General features: G+C 38.9%; 1 protein-coding gene across 1 annotated transcript in view; it reads right to left on the reverse strand.

Moving 5' to 3' along the window:
* Nucleotides 1–13,549, reverse strand: part of LOC149010896 (extra-large guanine nucleotide-binding protein 3-like) — a 59,056-nt gene extending 45,507 nt beyond the window's left edge. The window contains exons 1-4 of the mRNA XM_089161792.1: nt 12,118–13,549; nt 11,891–12,028; nt 449–553; nt 158–343 (exon numbers count right to left, since the gene is read on the reverse strand). Of these exons, the coding sequence (XP_089017918.1) occupies nt 158–343; nt 449–553; nt 11,891–12,028; nt 12,118–13,170 (1,482 nt within the window). The 5' untranslated portion in view covers nt 13,171–13,549. The remainder of the gene's footprint in view (nt 1–157; nt 344–448; nt 554–11,890; nt 12,029–12,117) is intronic.
* Between the last annotated feature and the right edge of the window lie 3,169 nt (nt 13,550–16,718).

The following is a 16,718-nucleotide window of genomic DNA, read 5'->3' on the forward strand; positions in this document are numbered from 1 at the left end:
AGTAAAAATAGTACCACCAATAATAACACAATAAAACAGAAAAGTTATAATACATTGAATTAAAGTAGAAACAAGAACCACTGTACATGTCAATGTGATCTCCTTCACTGAACAAAATGGAAAAACCAGAAGAATTGTTTAAATAGCAGAGATCTACCTGCTTGAAGATAGTGCTAGTACCAGTCCCTTCCAGGCCAAGTAACAGAAGTTTCTGGATTCTTCTCTGCTCTAAGTATTCAGGCACTGACCTACTTGAAACGGTAGTCACATCTTCTTTTGGGCCATGAGTATTTCCCAGTGGTACAGGCAATGATAATAATGAACAAATGAGACGAGTTGATGCCTGCCTAGCAAAGACCAGTCTCAACTGTTTAACAAACCAATTTTATAACCACTGTTGAATGAGGTCCTACTAAAATATTGGTTGATACCAGAAATGGAACTATACCTTGCCCCATATATTTCCTTTTATGTTATTCTGACCTTCTTCCTCATAAGAGCCATCATCATACAACCAAAAATGAGTATCCTGGGGGCACTGGACCTTGGCCAACTGAAACAAAAACCAATGAGACCACACTTGTAGGAGAGAACATATCCCAAAATAAGGAAACAAGGAGTATAAAATTAAAATAGAATATAGACAAATCTCAATAACACATATATCCCAAGAAAAAGAGCAACAAACTGAGAGATGGAGAAGGCAAGGACAGGGGCCTGAGATGGGGAGGAAACAAATGAGAAGGGTGAGAGAGCATATATTATTAATAGCAACAGCATGTTTTTCTCTTTTAGGAAGAGAAAGAAAAGGACTAGGCAATATATTAAATAGGAGTAAAAAGGGGGAGAGATGGAAGAAACACGCTAATTTACATTCAGATATCTGCATCCTTAGACATCCCTATCTATACAGTCATACATCTTGCAAGAGAGGTCATCAACTTAGAAAACTGACTTAAAGACAGTTCAGTTCACTTAGCAACAATCAGCTATCCCAGGGCACCTGCTTTTCACTGTGACGAAGTCCACTTCATTGAGAGAATCAACTTGGACTTTCTCCTACTGAAACCCAAAGATTCTGCCACAAGAATTCCATCAATGTTTGCTACTAACTTCTGAACATTTACTGATTCTGGTTCCAGCCCAGAAGATACCAAGCAACTCTTCCAGTTGCACTATCTCTAACCACAGAGCCATACCCAGCACCATCTCCATAAGAAGATCCACCAGCAACTTGCACGGCCCAGGAACACCATGTAATAAAGGACCCACAGAAGATGGGGCTGAACACCCCCAAAAAGCACCATAGGGATGATTTTTTCTCCGAAGGCCCTAAATTCTTCTCTGAGCATCACTAGGGATAAGCTTCACCAACTCAGCAGCACAATATTGCATCCACATGAAACACCTCCATGACAACAAGCTTTCCTCCCACACAAATGCTGAGTACGGGAGATCAAATAAAAGATGATCACGGTGTTCTGCTCCATCACAACAAGCGCACACCCTGCCTTGATTTGTTATGATCTGTACTTTGGGATTCTTAGCCTAAAGAACATAAGCCCACTCCCCTTGACCAGTTCCTCATTTTTTTGCAAATAGCATCCCAAGCCATAGAAAGAGTAATATTACTTAAAAGATCCTTCCAAGACACCAAATCCTAACTGTTTACTCCAAGAGTCATTAAAATGCTATTATGACCAGTGGCCACTGGGCTTGAAGATACCATATGGGGAAGGGCTCTTTTTCTCAAGCCTTTTCTAATCAAAAGCCTCAACTCACATTGTCACGCACAAGCTCACCCATTTTTCAGGACTGTTCTGCACAATAACCTCAATCATATTCACTGAAGTTCTTCAAAACTCATCTCAAGAAGCCATAGATCCAACCATAAAAATGAGTCCCTACTATGAGCAATGAAGTACTTTAAACTTAGCCTTGCAACTTAGAGAAAGATCCCTCCCTTATCCAAATGGAATCTTGCCACAAGTATCTCTGTCTCATCCACATTGTCCAGTAGCAGTATTCAATTGTTGCAACATTCCATATATGACAAATTAGACCAGCCTTCTTCCAGTCTTGAACCCTGCACAGACCCAATCTAGCAAATTTCTCTCATCTTGCAGAAACTCCTTTGAAGCTTGAACACCCCAGCACAAAACAGGATTTCCGTGAGGATCAAGTTGATAAGCTGCAACACACACCCCAAAAAGAAGGCTTTAATTCTCCATGACCTGACATGACTCAATTGCTTGAGGGGGAGACGCACAATCAATCTTAGAGAAGGAGCTTGTAATTAAAGGGTACAAGAGTTAATTGAGCACTCGTAAAGCTTGGACCCTTTGTTTGTTCTCATTTATGCAGATACAGCTACACTCCAGCATACCATTTCTTTGGAACTTGGAAGTACTTATACACTAGAAGTAACCTTTCTGGTTCAAAGAAAGGCCTAACTCACTGCACGAGAAAACCAAATTAGGTGAGACCTCGCTGAATTGGTACATTTCTTCTTGCCCAACTCGATGGCTATCTCAGGTAAGGTTTTTGATGGGGGATGGAGCTGAAACCTAGTGTACACCTATTTTAATCATCTTTAACATGATGACAATATCATGTTCATGGAAAGATAAGTCCAACCTAAAAGTATGACTTAGTGGAAGCTAGGACAGACACTATTTATGGCTAATATAAGTTTTAGCAATTGCTTTTGTATTTTTACTTTATTCACTTAAGAAGTTATGGCATTGGTCATTAATAAGCATGTCAAGATATGCATGCCTTACCACTTCAGTGGTAACCACATTATGTGGGGTCCACCAGATTGGATTAGGTTTTATTTTATTTTATTAGATTAAGATATTACTTTCTCTTTTCTGCACTTTCTATTTTTATGTGGCTTGACTAGCATGCAATACATAGGGAGATTTGTTTTCTTTCCTTATTTTTACTTGCGTATAAGCAAGTCTATTTTAGGATAGCAATATTTGGAGATAGTTGAAGATCTTGTAACCAAATTGAGGGAGATTTGAAGATCTCTCTAATCTGGAAACTTTTCAATAGAAAATACATGGCCGAGGGGGAGAGTTGCAGCTTGCACAACTCTCCTTTCCCTCCATCTCTTCTCTTCTCCATCACTTCTTCTCTCTTCCTTCAGCTCTCTATTATTTCTAGCTTTTTTAACTTTAATTCTGCTACAAAGCAAATGCATCCAATAAAAATACTTAAAAAATCAAATTGTATAGTAAAAAAGCAAAGCTTCCCACCAAATCCAAGATTGTCTAGGTCTAATTTATATTGAGTGACTTATGACCTAGTTAACCTTACTCAGTGAGCGTGAAGGTTGTCAAAGTTACTCTAAATGAAAATATTATTTGGACTTCAAAAATAAATGAACATTTTCACACTTTTGTTTTTTAGCAATGTTTCACCATGTTAAGATATATAGAATTTTAGAATCAGTGGGAAAAAAAATGCACAAAAAACAGCATTTATGGGTTTGTATGGTAACGATTCTAGTACACTTATTATGTGTCATTTGCCCATTTTGGCACAGAAGTCACTAAAATCTTGTATGGTAAACCGGTCTGAAATTAGTGTGTGCCAGTTCAGCAAAAGTGTGCTGAACCAGGCATTTGGCACACAAAGTGGTTGTGCCCAAGAAGCTCCAAATTGGAGCTTCTTGGGCACAGAAGCAATTCTGTCCCAAAATGCAGGGTACAACAGGCTCGTGACGGCGCTTAGGGATATCGATATAAATTCCCTTATGTTTTCAATGTTGCCCTATGTTCTCTGCTCTCTCCTCTCTCTTGTCTCTGGTCTCTCTCAACTATCTGTGACTCTCTCTCTCTCTCTCTCTCATCTCTCTGGTCTCTCTCGACAATCTCGTGACTCTCTCGTCTATTTCGTCTCTGTCGTCTCTCTCAAGCCCTAAATCTCTCTGCACCCTACAACCGACTCTCTGCAACTGATCAAGGGTATATTGAAGCCGTGTGTGTGCAACCGAAGCAGCAACTTCAGGTTAGTCTACGATCATTTGAGGGTTTCCACTTCTAGGCATTGGTATCTTCACCTTGTTGTGAGGAATCTAAAGTTCGGGAAATGGAGTTTTGGAGTCATTCACAGTATCAATTAATGCTAAGAATGATATGAACTTATTTTTCTGCAACTTGAGTTCCTGTTTTATTTCATTTAATTTTTGTTAGTGGTTGAGTTTCTTCTGTTTTTCTTTATCTATTTAGATGATTACGTTTATTTTGCTTTTCTGATGGAATTGGAGTGGCTACCTCATTGCTTTACTGAGATTAAAACCAGTGGGATCAAGAAGCAGCAGTTGATAAAACCAGTGGTACAGTTGCTGATCCACCAAGGAAGAATAAGAAAAGTAAAATTGGGAAGTTGGAGAATGTTGGAATGAAGACTAAGAATAAGAAGATTAAGAGAGTAAACAAACAGAGTAATACCTCTATTAAGGAAGCTGGGCTCTTTACTGTTGGTTGGGCTCCCTGTAACCAATTACACTAGTGTTTCATCTTTGCAGTCAATTTTGGTATTTTGTCGTTGTTCCTTTTTATTAGTTAGTGATTACTGCAAGAGTTTGAGTTTGGATGATCAGAGTTTCTCTGTTACTTATTGGGGATATAATCTTTGACTCCATTAGTTATCTGTGGTGTCCTGAGTTTTCTAACTGTGTTAATTACTTCTACTTTGTAAAATGATACAAACTCCAATTTTGTTCACATTTTTATCATACTCATTCAATGATGTGAGATTTCATTGCAAAAATTTTTGATGTGGATGATGTATAGTTGGTCAAAATTTCTGGGAAAGACAAGATCAAGCTTTCTCCTTCCACGATGGATTTTCTCCATTCTAAACCTTGTACAGTTTCTCATGTATAACAAATTTTTAATATTCATGAATGTCTATTTAAATTGGGAACAGAATGGAACCCTATGTCCTAAGAGCTCAGGCCACACTGTGTTGTGGGGTTGAAAAGGACCCTTGGGCTGTAATAAAATTTTTGTCCTCTCCTTGTTTCCTACTCTATGGTGTTCTTGTTCTTTATTTTAACTCCTAATGTGTTATCTTCACAGATGTAGCTGGCCCCATGCAATAGTTTGAATAAGGCTTAGTGGTGGTTGTTATTTAATGAAGAGTTAGAAAGCAGTATATGAACCCTTGTGTTGTTATTATAGAAATGGCTGGGAACCTTATGAATTATGATGATCATAAAGAGATAATAAATGTTTAATATTTGAATCAAATAGAACTGAAAAACAAAGAAATGCTTCGAAGGGATGTGTGCCTTAAATCTCCTTTTTGCTGGCATCCTCCACACACTGTCGCAATTATTGATTATTGTAGCTCAGTGCAAAGTATAGAAATGTCTAAACAAAATTCTGAAGGCATGGAGTATGGACTCCAAATGTGGTTATCCTATGGTTGGCCTTGTTGACAGTGCTGCAATCTGAATTGCTGCTCATTTGTGCAGAGTTGCATATCTTCAAGGCAATACATGTATATCTACCACCACTGTGTGATGAACTAAGTTTATGAACAAAATTGACGGTGTCCTTTATTTTCCATTGCCTTTGTTTCTTGACTAATTTTAAAATGATTAACTGTTCTTGAGATGTCAAGAGAATTGTATATGAGAATTGCAGAAATTTACAACTGGAGTGCTATTTAAGTATGTAAAGAAGATTTTGTCTTCTGAATTGGTGGATATCCGCATGTAGAAAGCTGTGAGCATCACAGGAATCAAACTATTGAAAGCCAGAGACTAACTCTGAATAAATAAATAGACTAAATGTATTTCTTATATTAGACTTTCATAACAGGGATTATTAAATTTTTTCATTTTTTTATATTGAGTCTTTAGCTCAAAATGGAAGAGCACCTGAAGATAAACCAGGGTATGGTGGTTCAACTCCATCAGGATTCAAACATTAGTGCTCTCTTTATTAGTACCCTGTGTTTGCCAGACTTTCCATAGTACCCTGTGTAGTGTCCTTGCTGTATAATTTATTTTATTGGAAATATGCATACAGTTGAGTTTTCTGGTTTTTCGCCTTTGATCCAATGAGTTTTATTTTTGTAATACACATCTTAATGTGTGTAAAGTACGGATAGAAAGTAGGAAAACAGTATTTTGTTTTAGTCTGTTTTTGGGTTTCCATATAAGTTTGGAAGAGTCTACTTGGACATTACTTTGATTAACAAGATTCTGAAAAAGAAACATAGGTTTGTGATTTGCTCTATGAGAGTAAGATGAGATGTCATTGGAGGGAGGCCAAATAAGTCGGGGTAATTGGTGAGAGATCCTAGCCTGAAGAGAGACTACCCTATCTTCTTCTTCGTGCTTGTTTTTCACTTTATTTCTGAAGATTCCTGTGAATCAAGCTCATAGACTATATCCTCAACCAAGTTCCAACCAAATCGGTTCCTTCCACACCATATAAGTTGTGGACCGGAAGGAAGCTAGATTTGAGTTACTTGCATGCAGGGGGATATGCAACATATGTTAACTCTACTTCTCACCAATATGGAAAGCTTGGACCCAAAGGAAGAAAGTGTATCTTTGTAAGATATTCTGAACTCTCAAAGGGTTATGTCTTCATTGGACTAGATGAGAGTGAGAGGAGAACGGAACTTGAGTCTAGGGATGCAACATTCTTAGAGAATGATTTTCCATATCTTTCAGGAGTTAACAAAGAATCATTGGAATTCTTTGATATACAAGATAGTGATCTTGTCACTCCAGGGATTCAAACTCTGGATAATGAACCTAGGGTTCATCCAGAAGATCTGAGTGGGAGTGGGAGTGCAGATGTGATACCTACCTCATAGGGTGAGCAATCTGACATGCACTTGCGCCGTAGTGGGCGCGGGCTAGTTCCTCGTCGATGTTTTGACATTGAGGATTAAGCCTACATGGTAACTCCTAAAGAGATCGACTGTGATATGACTCCAGTCGATGAGCATGACCGAAGAGCGTGCAGGAAGCTCTTACGGGGACAAGCTCAAAGGAATGGTTGAAAGCAATAAAGGAAGAGTTGGAGTCGATGAAAGTTAATCATGTCTGGGACTTGGTTGACTTACCACCGAGCCGAAAGGCAATTGGAAACAAGTGGGTTCTCAAGATCAAGAGAAAGGCGGATGGATCTATAGAGAGATTGAAGGCTCATTTAGTGGCTAAGGGCTACACCCAACGAGAGAGTGTTGATTATGAGAAAACTTTTTCCCTTGTGGTTAGGTTTGCCTTCATTCTCCTCATACTAGCCATTGTTGCTTAGTTGGACTTAAAGCTTTATCAGATGGATGTAAAAACTGCTTTTCTCAATGAAGAACTTGAGGAAGAAATCTATATGGATCAACCTCAAGGCTTTGAAACTAATGGACTTGAGCGCAAAGTGTGCAAACTCAAGAAGCCCATATATGGCTTAAAGCAAGCATCTAGACAGTGAAATGTGCGCTTCCACCAAGCTATGATGGAAAATGAGTTTTCCGTGCTTAAGGAAGACCACTGTGTTTACACCAAGAGATCTTATGGTAATTATGTAATTCTAACACTATACGTAGATGACATACTCATGGCTAGTAATAGCAATGAGCTATTAAAAACCATTAAGAAATGGTTGTCCTCCGTATTTGATATGAAGGACATGGGTGAAGTAAGCTATGTGCTTGGTGTCAAGATTGTCAGAAAATAAGCAAAAGAGATTACTAGGTTTATCTTAGGAGACCGATATTGACAGTGTCTTAACGAGATACCAGATGCACAACTGCAAACCAATAGATACTCCAGTGGAGAAGGGTTTGCATTTGGGCCTTGATATGGGTCCTAAGACTCCAAAGGAGAAAACCAAGATGAAAAGAGTTCCATATTCCAGTGCAGTGGGTAGCCTTATGTATGTTATGATGTCTACTAGGCCAGATATTTGTTATGCAGTGGGTTTGGTTAGTCGGTACCAATCAAACCCAAGCATAAAGCACTAGAAAGCAGTCAAGAGGATATTGAGATATCTCAGAGGAATGAGTAACTACATGATGTGTTACCAAGGATCGGATTTGTGGTTAGTTGGCTATAACGATGCTGACTGGGCTGGAGACATTGATGAGCACAAATCAACCTCTAGATATGCTTTCTTGTTGAATGGCAGGGCCATTTTGTGGTGTAGCAAGAAGCAGACTTGTATATCACTCTCGACCATGGAAGCAGAGTATGTGGCATGCTCAGTTGCGGTTCAAGAGGCTGTTTGGTTGAGGAGATTCCTACGACATACTAGATTGTGATGACATCCAAAGAGGCTGCCCTTGTCTATTGTGATAGTACAGCAGCTCTTAGCTATGTCAAGGACCCCAAGTATCATGGGAAGACCAAACATATACAGTTAAGATATCATTTTTGTTGGAGACATTATATCAAGGAAGAAAGTTGTACTTAAGCACATATTTACTAGTCAGATGGTAGCTAACCCTCTTACCAAACCTATAGCCAAGGATGTTTTTATTTCTCATGTAAAACCCTTGGGCTTGCGTAGATTGTGACTTACTTTTGCACTGAAACTTTCTTATTATTAAGTAATATAAGTTCATTCCAGCATTTATTTTTCACTTTCTATATGATTGTGTTCTTCTAGCATAAAACGAGATATTTCAATAGGCAAGAGAATGGCTCACTCACACGAGCATTCGCCTCTAGCACCTTGGAGGCGAGTAGAGATGAGACAGATTGTGAACGACTTTGTGTAGGTCAATTCATAATCATGATGTCGCCTTAATTTGGAATCAAGATGAGTTTCTCTATTGTGAAGAGAATCAACATGAATGTTCCCACTATTCATGTTGCCTATAGAAGCCAATGCGAATACTTTATGTGGCGCTAGGGTGGCAACAACAAAGAAACTCGGGTTAGGTGCAAGAGGTTGCGTCTAGACTAAGACCTGTATGGTGTTAAGAGGGACATACGTTCTATTGTGTATAGAATGCTCCACTATAACACGTATATCATACTATGTTGCTTAGTGATCATTGGAAATGAGAGGATAGATCCCTGCTCCTTTCATTGTGTGAGTCTTGGACCTTATGGTCCATTAGTGTTCTTAGTGACTTTCGACAAGATCATGAAACGAAGGGTTGATGTGGCTACTTTGGGGTGTTACTTATGATCATGATTGATCCGACCTAAAGGGGCATTACCGGGAAAGGAGTCAATCCTAAGTGTAATGATGGTCTAGGGCGAAAGGAAAGGTTTGATTCAACTGCACCCTAAAAGTGTTTACTGGCGCCAACTGTATGTGTTACGGTAGTGAACATTTTAAGGACAAGAAGGTGATCTCTCAGAGGGATCGAGATACCTTTAGTCTGGTGAGTTTAAATAAACCTAGGATATTGTGGTATATTAATGCTTATTTGACGTGTTTCTTTGAGTGATGTGTCTTTCTGGCCTTCTGGGAAGGTTTCTAGTTTGGGGCTCACGCGTGCAGGTATATCACCGGTCGCCCAACCCATTTGCCAATATGACTTGTGGATGTTAGTGTCTGGGACACAAGAGGTCTACGTATCTGGGATACATGGCAAAGAGATCAATACATGTATATCTGGGATATACATGTGTGTCTAGGACACACTGTGATAGAGAGATCGAATGTGTATATCTGGGATATACATATGTGCGTGGGACACACTGTGACAAAGGGATTAACACTTGCCAAAGAGATCGAATGTGTATATCTAGGATATACATGTGCCTGGGACACATTGTGACAAAAGGATTAACACTTGCCCCTGTGCAAGTGGGAGATGTTGGGATTTATTAATTATTAATATAATTATATGCCCAAGGGCAAAATTAGAAAATCACTTTTAAGGCGGTTACAAAATATAGAGTTATATATTTTGGTAACCACCGTATCACTTGTGTGATTGATTATTTGTGCATGAGTTTTTCCTAAAACAGGCAGCTCCCTTTCTCTCTCTCTCTCTCCAAGAAACGCAAGAAGGAGAAGTTATTCGAGGATTTTCTTCTCCTTACTTTGGATCTCAATACCATCCTTCCACAAGGCATTTGAGTTGTGGAATTAGTTCCCTCTCCTCATGATTGTGGAATCAAACCAGTGACGAGATTGTGGAGGAACGAGGACGTGGATCCAAATTTCTTCCGCTACAAATATTATATTTTTGGGAACGTGAATCCAGGTAAGGATCTTTCCCCTTTTATTTCGAGTATAAAGATATAGAATATAACCTACAATTTTTATCTCAATTCTCACTCTAAATCATAGAAAAAAATTTGAGGGAAACTCAAGTTTCGACCAGGTGAAAATGGGAAATTTAGGTGGGAAACTAGGAAATTTTGACAAAACTTAAGATTTTTTCGTGCAAGTTTTGACATCAAATTTCAACAAGTTTTATGGAGTATTTTAGGGTGAGACTCTGCATTTAAATTAATTAGAGTATAAAAAACACATTGGCATATGCATTTCGCTAAAAAAATCAATGTAGATATGTCATTCAATGTACATAACATTAATGTAGGGTTGTCCAAGAAGTACATTATAAGCTTAACTACTTAAGTACATAACATTCAATATATAACTTCTAAGTTCAAAATATCAAATACAAAGTAACTAACAATAAAAGAAAAGTACAACTCAGCGCCAAGAGGAGTGCCTCAATGGATCCATCCCGTAAGCTAAGTTGTATTGTGCCTGTGATATCCTCTCCTCCAACCAACGAACATAGACATCCCTTAACATTTTATGCCTATGGTTGTCAAGGTAATCAACAGCTGCAGCTTTATAAGTTTGGTCATCAACATGACTAAGATAACCAGTCTGAGGGAATGCATAATTTGGATAGGAAAATTCTGATGGAGAGAGTATTTGTCATGGTATTTGGGGAAACATGAACGAAACAAAAAAATAAAAAATTTGGAAAAACTACAAAACTTGCAAGAAAAAATCACATGTTTCTATGAAATTTCTCATGTTTCCACAAAATTTCCCATGTTTCCATAAAATTTCCCATGTTTCCCACGAAATTTGAGAAACTTTTTTCTCATGAACCAGCTGGGTTGAACCAAGTTTCAACAACTTTCAAGGTTTTGATGAAATCTCGATGGTTTTGATCGAAACTTGGGATTTTTTTTGGGTCACCCAAAATTTCATTTCGAGGTTCCAAAAGTGCAAAATTTTGACCGAAATTTCACATGTTTCAATCAAATTTTGTACAGTGCTCTGAATTCATGTTTCCATTTCCATTTTAGTTTCTTCTAACTCACTTAGAACTGTTTCTGGTGTTTCTTAAAGCAGAAACACTTGGTGTGTTATCAAATAAGTCCTAATAGCCATGACTGGGTTATCCCAATTCTCATTCTAAATTCCTATTTCTATTTCCATTTTAGTTTCTTCTAACCTTACTGCCAGACTACTTGCTAAATCATGGTTTCTCAACTTGAGTTATTAAATCAGTATTCATGAATCTATGTAATATATCTCCACTTCCGCTTTCTAATTTTACTTTGTGATTATCATTCTACTATTTCACTACCTGAAGTCTGTTCTGAAACCAGTTTCTGTCTTGTTTGAGGTTCTTAAATCTAATAAAATCATTCGGTAACTTTGATCTTGCCATTAGATTTCAAATTATTCTATCAAAAATAGAGGGTTTATATTGCCTGTTCAGGCTGTCCAGCGACAGAGCACACCCTTATTCTTCTGTTGGCATAAATATCCTCCAGCGTAGCCAAGTCAAATTGTTTTCTTGTTGGGAATTTTTTATTTTCCAGCTAAAAGGAAATGAAATAAATGACCCTAAGTATTCATACAACCAAAGATTATGTTTCCTATGTTTTAAGTAAGTATAAGGGTGTCGACCAAAACCTTACCTTCAGCAATCTGAGCTCAGTCTTGGTGATTTCACGGCCATTGATGTAAACTTTTGTGTTTCCATTACTGGCATCTAACCGGAGCTTTCCACCAACATTCAGTTTCGAACTTATGATTCTATCTGGTTTCTCACCTTCCTGCAATCCAACAAATAAATATAACCACAGGAACCAAAGTTAAACCAAGGAACTGATCCTTTAAACAACACAAGGAATTATATTTCTACCTTCCCCCAAAGCCCAGAATCCTTATCGTACCAGTACTTCCCTGGTTTCAGCTTCAGGGGAGGGGTTGGACAACCCAAAATTTCTTCCAGTTCTTCTTGCCTAAGTGCCCTTCCATTGATAATAAGTTGCTCAGGTCGAAGCTGGTTTGCCGAGCATTCTTTCTCCGTTTTCATGATCTGCTTAACCTCCAACGGACTACAAAGTCTGCTCAACATCCTAGAACACTTGCCCAAACTCGATCTCTTAGACTCATCTATGGGTTGCCCAATGCAGCCCACACACTTGCGGCCTTCAGGCATGGAACCCATGGCCTTGAGCACACAATTACTACAGTATCTAGCATCACACACTAAACAAACCTCCCTTTCCTTCAACCTGCTCCTTTTCCCACATCTGCAACACACTCTTTTCTTCCTTCCCTTCCCCCGATCTCGACCCACAACAGGGGAGAGTGACTGTGCCTGATCTGCTACACTGGACCTGGACGAGGACAACTCATCATCCTTGTCCCACTCGTCTTCAGTATTGAAAGTCACAACCGCAGCTCGCTTCTGCTTCGGTGGCGAGCCATTGACGGCAGTAGCAGACACTGAATTCGGATCCAGAACCGCTGACGAACGTTCGGCTTCATCTCCTCCTCCATCTCCGCGATCAGACTCTTCTGACTCCCCTCTCTTCGATTCAATTTGCATTCTCGATGCAGAAAACGACTTCCAAGTTCCAACAGACATTGAACCAGAACTTGAGCCTCCATTATAAAATCTACTAAACCTTGAGGCGTTCGACACCACCGGCATGACTGGAATAGAGGCCTTGGGGGAAGGTGAAGAAGAAGCCTCGAAGGCAGCAGCGACCAAATGAGATGTTCGAATTGAAAGCGAATCCATATCGAGAGGATCAACCCTGGGAACCTCATAAGGGACCGGAGGACCCTGATACTCAATAGCGATGGAGTAGTCAAGGTGTTCTTCGTCCGGCAAAGGAGCCCCCGGAGGTAGCATTCTGCGCAACGTCTCCTCCCACTCTTTATCCTCCGCTGATTTACTCGCCATTGCCAGAACCAGTAAGATTAGTCTACAACAATCGATAGAAGATCAAATTCCACTCCAATCCCCCGTCCAAGAAGCTCATAGCTAGGGTTTCACTGAAACCAGAGACGGAATGAGAATCACATCAATCAATCAATCCATGAAAGAGAGGTCAATCAATCAATCCATGAAAGAGAGGAGAAGAGGAGTTGGAGCTTGGAAGTTAGGACCAGTGACTAGTTGAAAGAGACAAAGACGGAAGTTTTCTATTTAACTGGAGGTTTGGTACTTTTGTGGTGTCGAGGTTCCGTGAAATTTGACGTCATTATCGATGAAATGAAAACGTAACCTTCTTACGAACAAAAAGCCGCCACAGACGTGCGTCACGCCACTATTGGAGCAGATTCACGAAGCAGCTGTCTTCTACTGCTGGGTAGTTACATTGCGATTTTGCTTCAGTCCTTACATTGCGATTTTGCTTCAGTCCTGCGCATTAACTGTTCGTGCGGTAATTTTGCTTAGGTCACCGTCAAGCCAGCCGTCTGGTCTAATCGGACCGCTGGATTCATTATTACATTAAAAATTCAAACCGGTCCGGTCCAAATGTTACCAAGCGGTCCGAGTTGGGCGGTTCGAGTGATATATATAAGTGAAGTATTGGTATTCCATACCAATTGGTTAATACGTTTTAAAAACACAACATACATACAATTGTTTTCGTATATACGATTTGAAAATGACAAATACTTTTTCAAAATTTCATCAAAAGCGGGACAAAGAACTCGTGTTTCATTTCAAAATCAAAAGCCCCAACTTTCTATATACGAACTTGCAGAGGAGAAGACGAAGACGAATGCAAGCAGCAACTTGACGAGTTGAAAGCTTCCCAATTTTGATCGAAGCAGAAGAGTTATAGCTTGAAGCAGGAAGCAGCAGATTCAATCGCAGGTTTTCAACCCAGTTTTCGATTGAAGGAGAAGAAGAATCTTGAAGCAGAAGAAAGAAGAAACCCTCAAAACCCTCTTCGGTTCTTCCATCTTTTGTTGCAGTTCTTACTTCGTGCTTCTTCTCTATCTCTCTGGTGTTAACAGGTAACATTTCGTCTCAACCTTCTGGATGTTTGTTTGTTATTGGAATGTTACCATATATTCTTTTGGGTGTTGTTGAGTAGATGAAAACCGGTGTCTGTGATTATGAAAATAAGCTTGTTTTATTAGGTATTCTATACTTGTTGGGCATTTGATCCTATGGTTTCCTATATAATAGGTCATTTTTATGAACCTTAAGTATAGTGTTGCAAACGAGATAGCTGTTTTTGTTCCACTCCTACTTTTATTTTTGTGTTTTTCTTTTAAATTGAACTGGTTCAAGCTGTGGTTCATTTAAATGATTTTTTTTTTGAGATTCAGTGCTATAGATATGATTCTTAGGACTTTGTGCCCTATCTTCTATGCTTATCTTTGAACAAAGGTTTTTTTCCCCTTTATAACTTGGACTATCTCTTGTAATCCAGGTTTCCATAACCTAAGTGTCATTTATTCTTCATTTTTTTAAAGCATTACAATATCTGTAGTTGCAGTTTTCTTATTAGTTTTATAGTGTGAGACTATCTTTTCATGTTTGCCTCCTGCAAAGCTTTTTGGTAGCATTACAATATTTGTGGTTGCTGTGAATTTTAATATTGAGTATTATCCTTTGGACAAGATGATCTGATTGTAGTTGAAATCCTTATTAGCATTTTGGTTTGATGCCCTCATTTTGTTTCTACATATACCATGGTTGCAGTGATTGAAACTAGAATTCCCAACCCACTGTTTGAACTAGAGCACTTCTAGCTAGTAAGATCCTTGAAAGCATGATATGAACCTTGCGAAGAGAGAGTTAACTGTTGATGTACATAGGATCATTTATTTTACTGATCCTTGGAAGAAGCCTCTTATTTTTTGAGTTCATTACAAATAAAATATGATATCTGTGTTTCGACTATAAACCGATTGATTAGTAAAACTCTTTTCAACTGATTGAATTTTCTTTTAACATATGAGACGAAATAGATGTTGAATATGGTGAAACAAAGTAAATAAAACCTTACTGTTTTGTAGGTTAAATGTGTTATGTAGTCTATCAATGAAGGAAGACGGGGGGAACCTGTATGATGGAAAATATCTTTCTTTACTATATTGAATACCTAGTATTATGAATGCAGGGAATTTAAGTCTTGAAGCAAAGTAACTAAATTTAAGAGTTTTAGTTCGAGTTGTAGATTATGGCTCTTCCGATCATATCTTGGGTTTGTCCTTTTTCTACAACTCACGTATTTCATTTATTTATTCTCTTAACCATGTGCTTGGAGCTAGGCAAGACTGATTTAGGAATAGTAACTTTGATGGCTGGAAATCCATGGTCAGGGGTAGCTTGTAGGTGTTAGAATTCTAATTTATGTATGGCAAATCCAATTCGTAAAGGAGATTGCTATTTTCATTATCTCCTAATTTTCATACTCTATTTTCTTTCTGACTCAACATCCTATTATACAAAAGGCCTTAGTAGCCAAAGATTCTTTTACCCAATTGATTGATTGGATTAAGGGCTAACAGCCCTACTTGTGAGAGCCAAAATTCCTCATCCCCCTCGTCTACTTTCTTCTGCTTCTTCTTTTTCTTTTCTTGATATACTAGAACCGTTTTTGGGGTGGTGCCGCTGCTACTAGACCGTGTTGTTATTGAAAAGCGAAACATTAAGAGCTCCCATTGGGATCACTTATGCTTAAGCTTGGACGCCTTGAGAAATTGAAGAGGAATTTTTTTATGGCAGAATAACTTCATCAAGACAAGCCGGGATGAGATTGGCATCTGTAGCCGCTTGAGTATTCTTGACCACTCCCTCTTGGAAACCTTACATCATTTTGGTGTCTTTTTAAACTCCAAGTGTAAAACCCAGCCCTAACCTTGACCCGGGAACCTTGTTATTTGTAGGTCCGATGACCCGAAGTAAAGTAAGAAGTCAGCTTTGGGCCATCCCAGTAGAGGACTTGGTGTCTGGCTTTGGATCCATGAAAGTTGATGATGAAGTTCTATTTATGGAAACTGAATCTTGATGAAGATCGGATTAGTTGATGGACTTGGAGTGCTCTCTATCTTGGTTTGAAGGCATTTCTACCTATTAGGTAAGTCATTTGACATGTGTGCAAAACCCCTTTAGGATTGGATTTGATCTGGGTCTTCAATTACCTGTTTTGGATTTGCTGTCAGCATTGGTCGACTGATTGGTCGACTGGGCCAGTCGACCAATCCACTCGACCAATGAGTGCTGTCTTTGGCAATTAGGTTTTTCTTGCTCTATTTAAGTCCAATCTCGAGTCCACTTCGTATTTGCTGCCTCCAAACTCTTTGGAACGAACCAAAGACCTCTGCAAGTCATCTCCCTTGTATCCTTGGTGTTTTCTTGACGGATCTTCGTCAAAACTCTTCCTTTTGCATCAAAAGGTATGTCTACACTCTCTTGTTCTCCTCTATCTCTTATTTTCTTTCCTTTTTGAGTTGAGACAGTAGAGGAGATGCTGCATTCTCTGT

Source organism: Hakea prostrata, chromosome 7 (assembly GCF_041222555.1).
Source record: "Hakea prostrata isolate BN-2017 chromosome 7, UWA_Hpros_2, whole genome shotgun sequence".
Lineage (NCBI taxonomy): Eukaryota > Viridiplantae > Streptophyta > Magnoliopsida > Proteales > Proteaceae > Hakea > Hakea prostrata.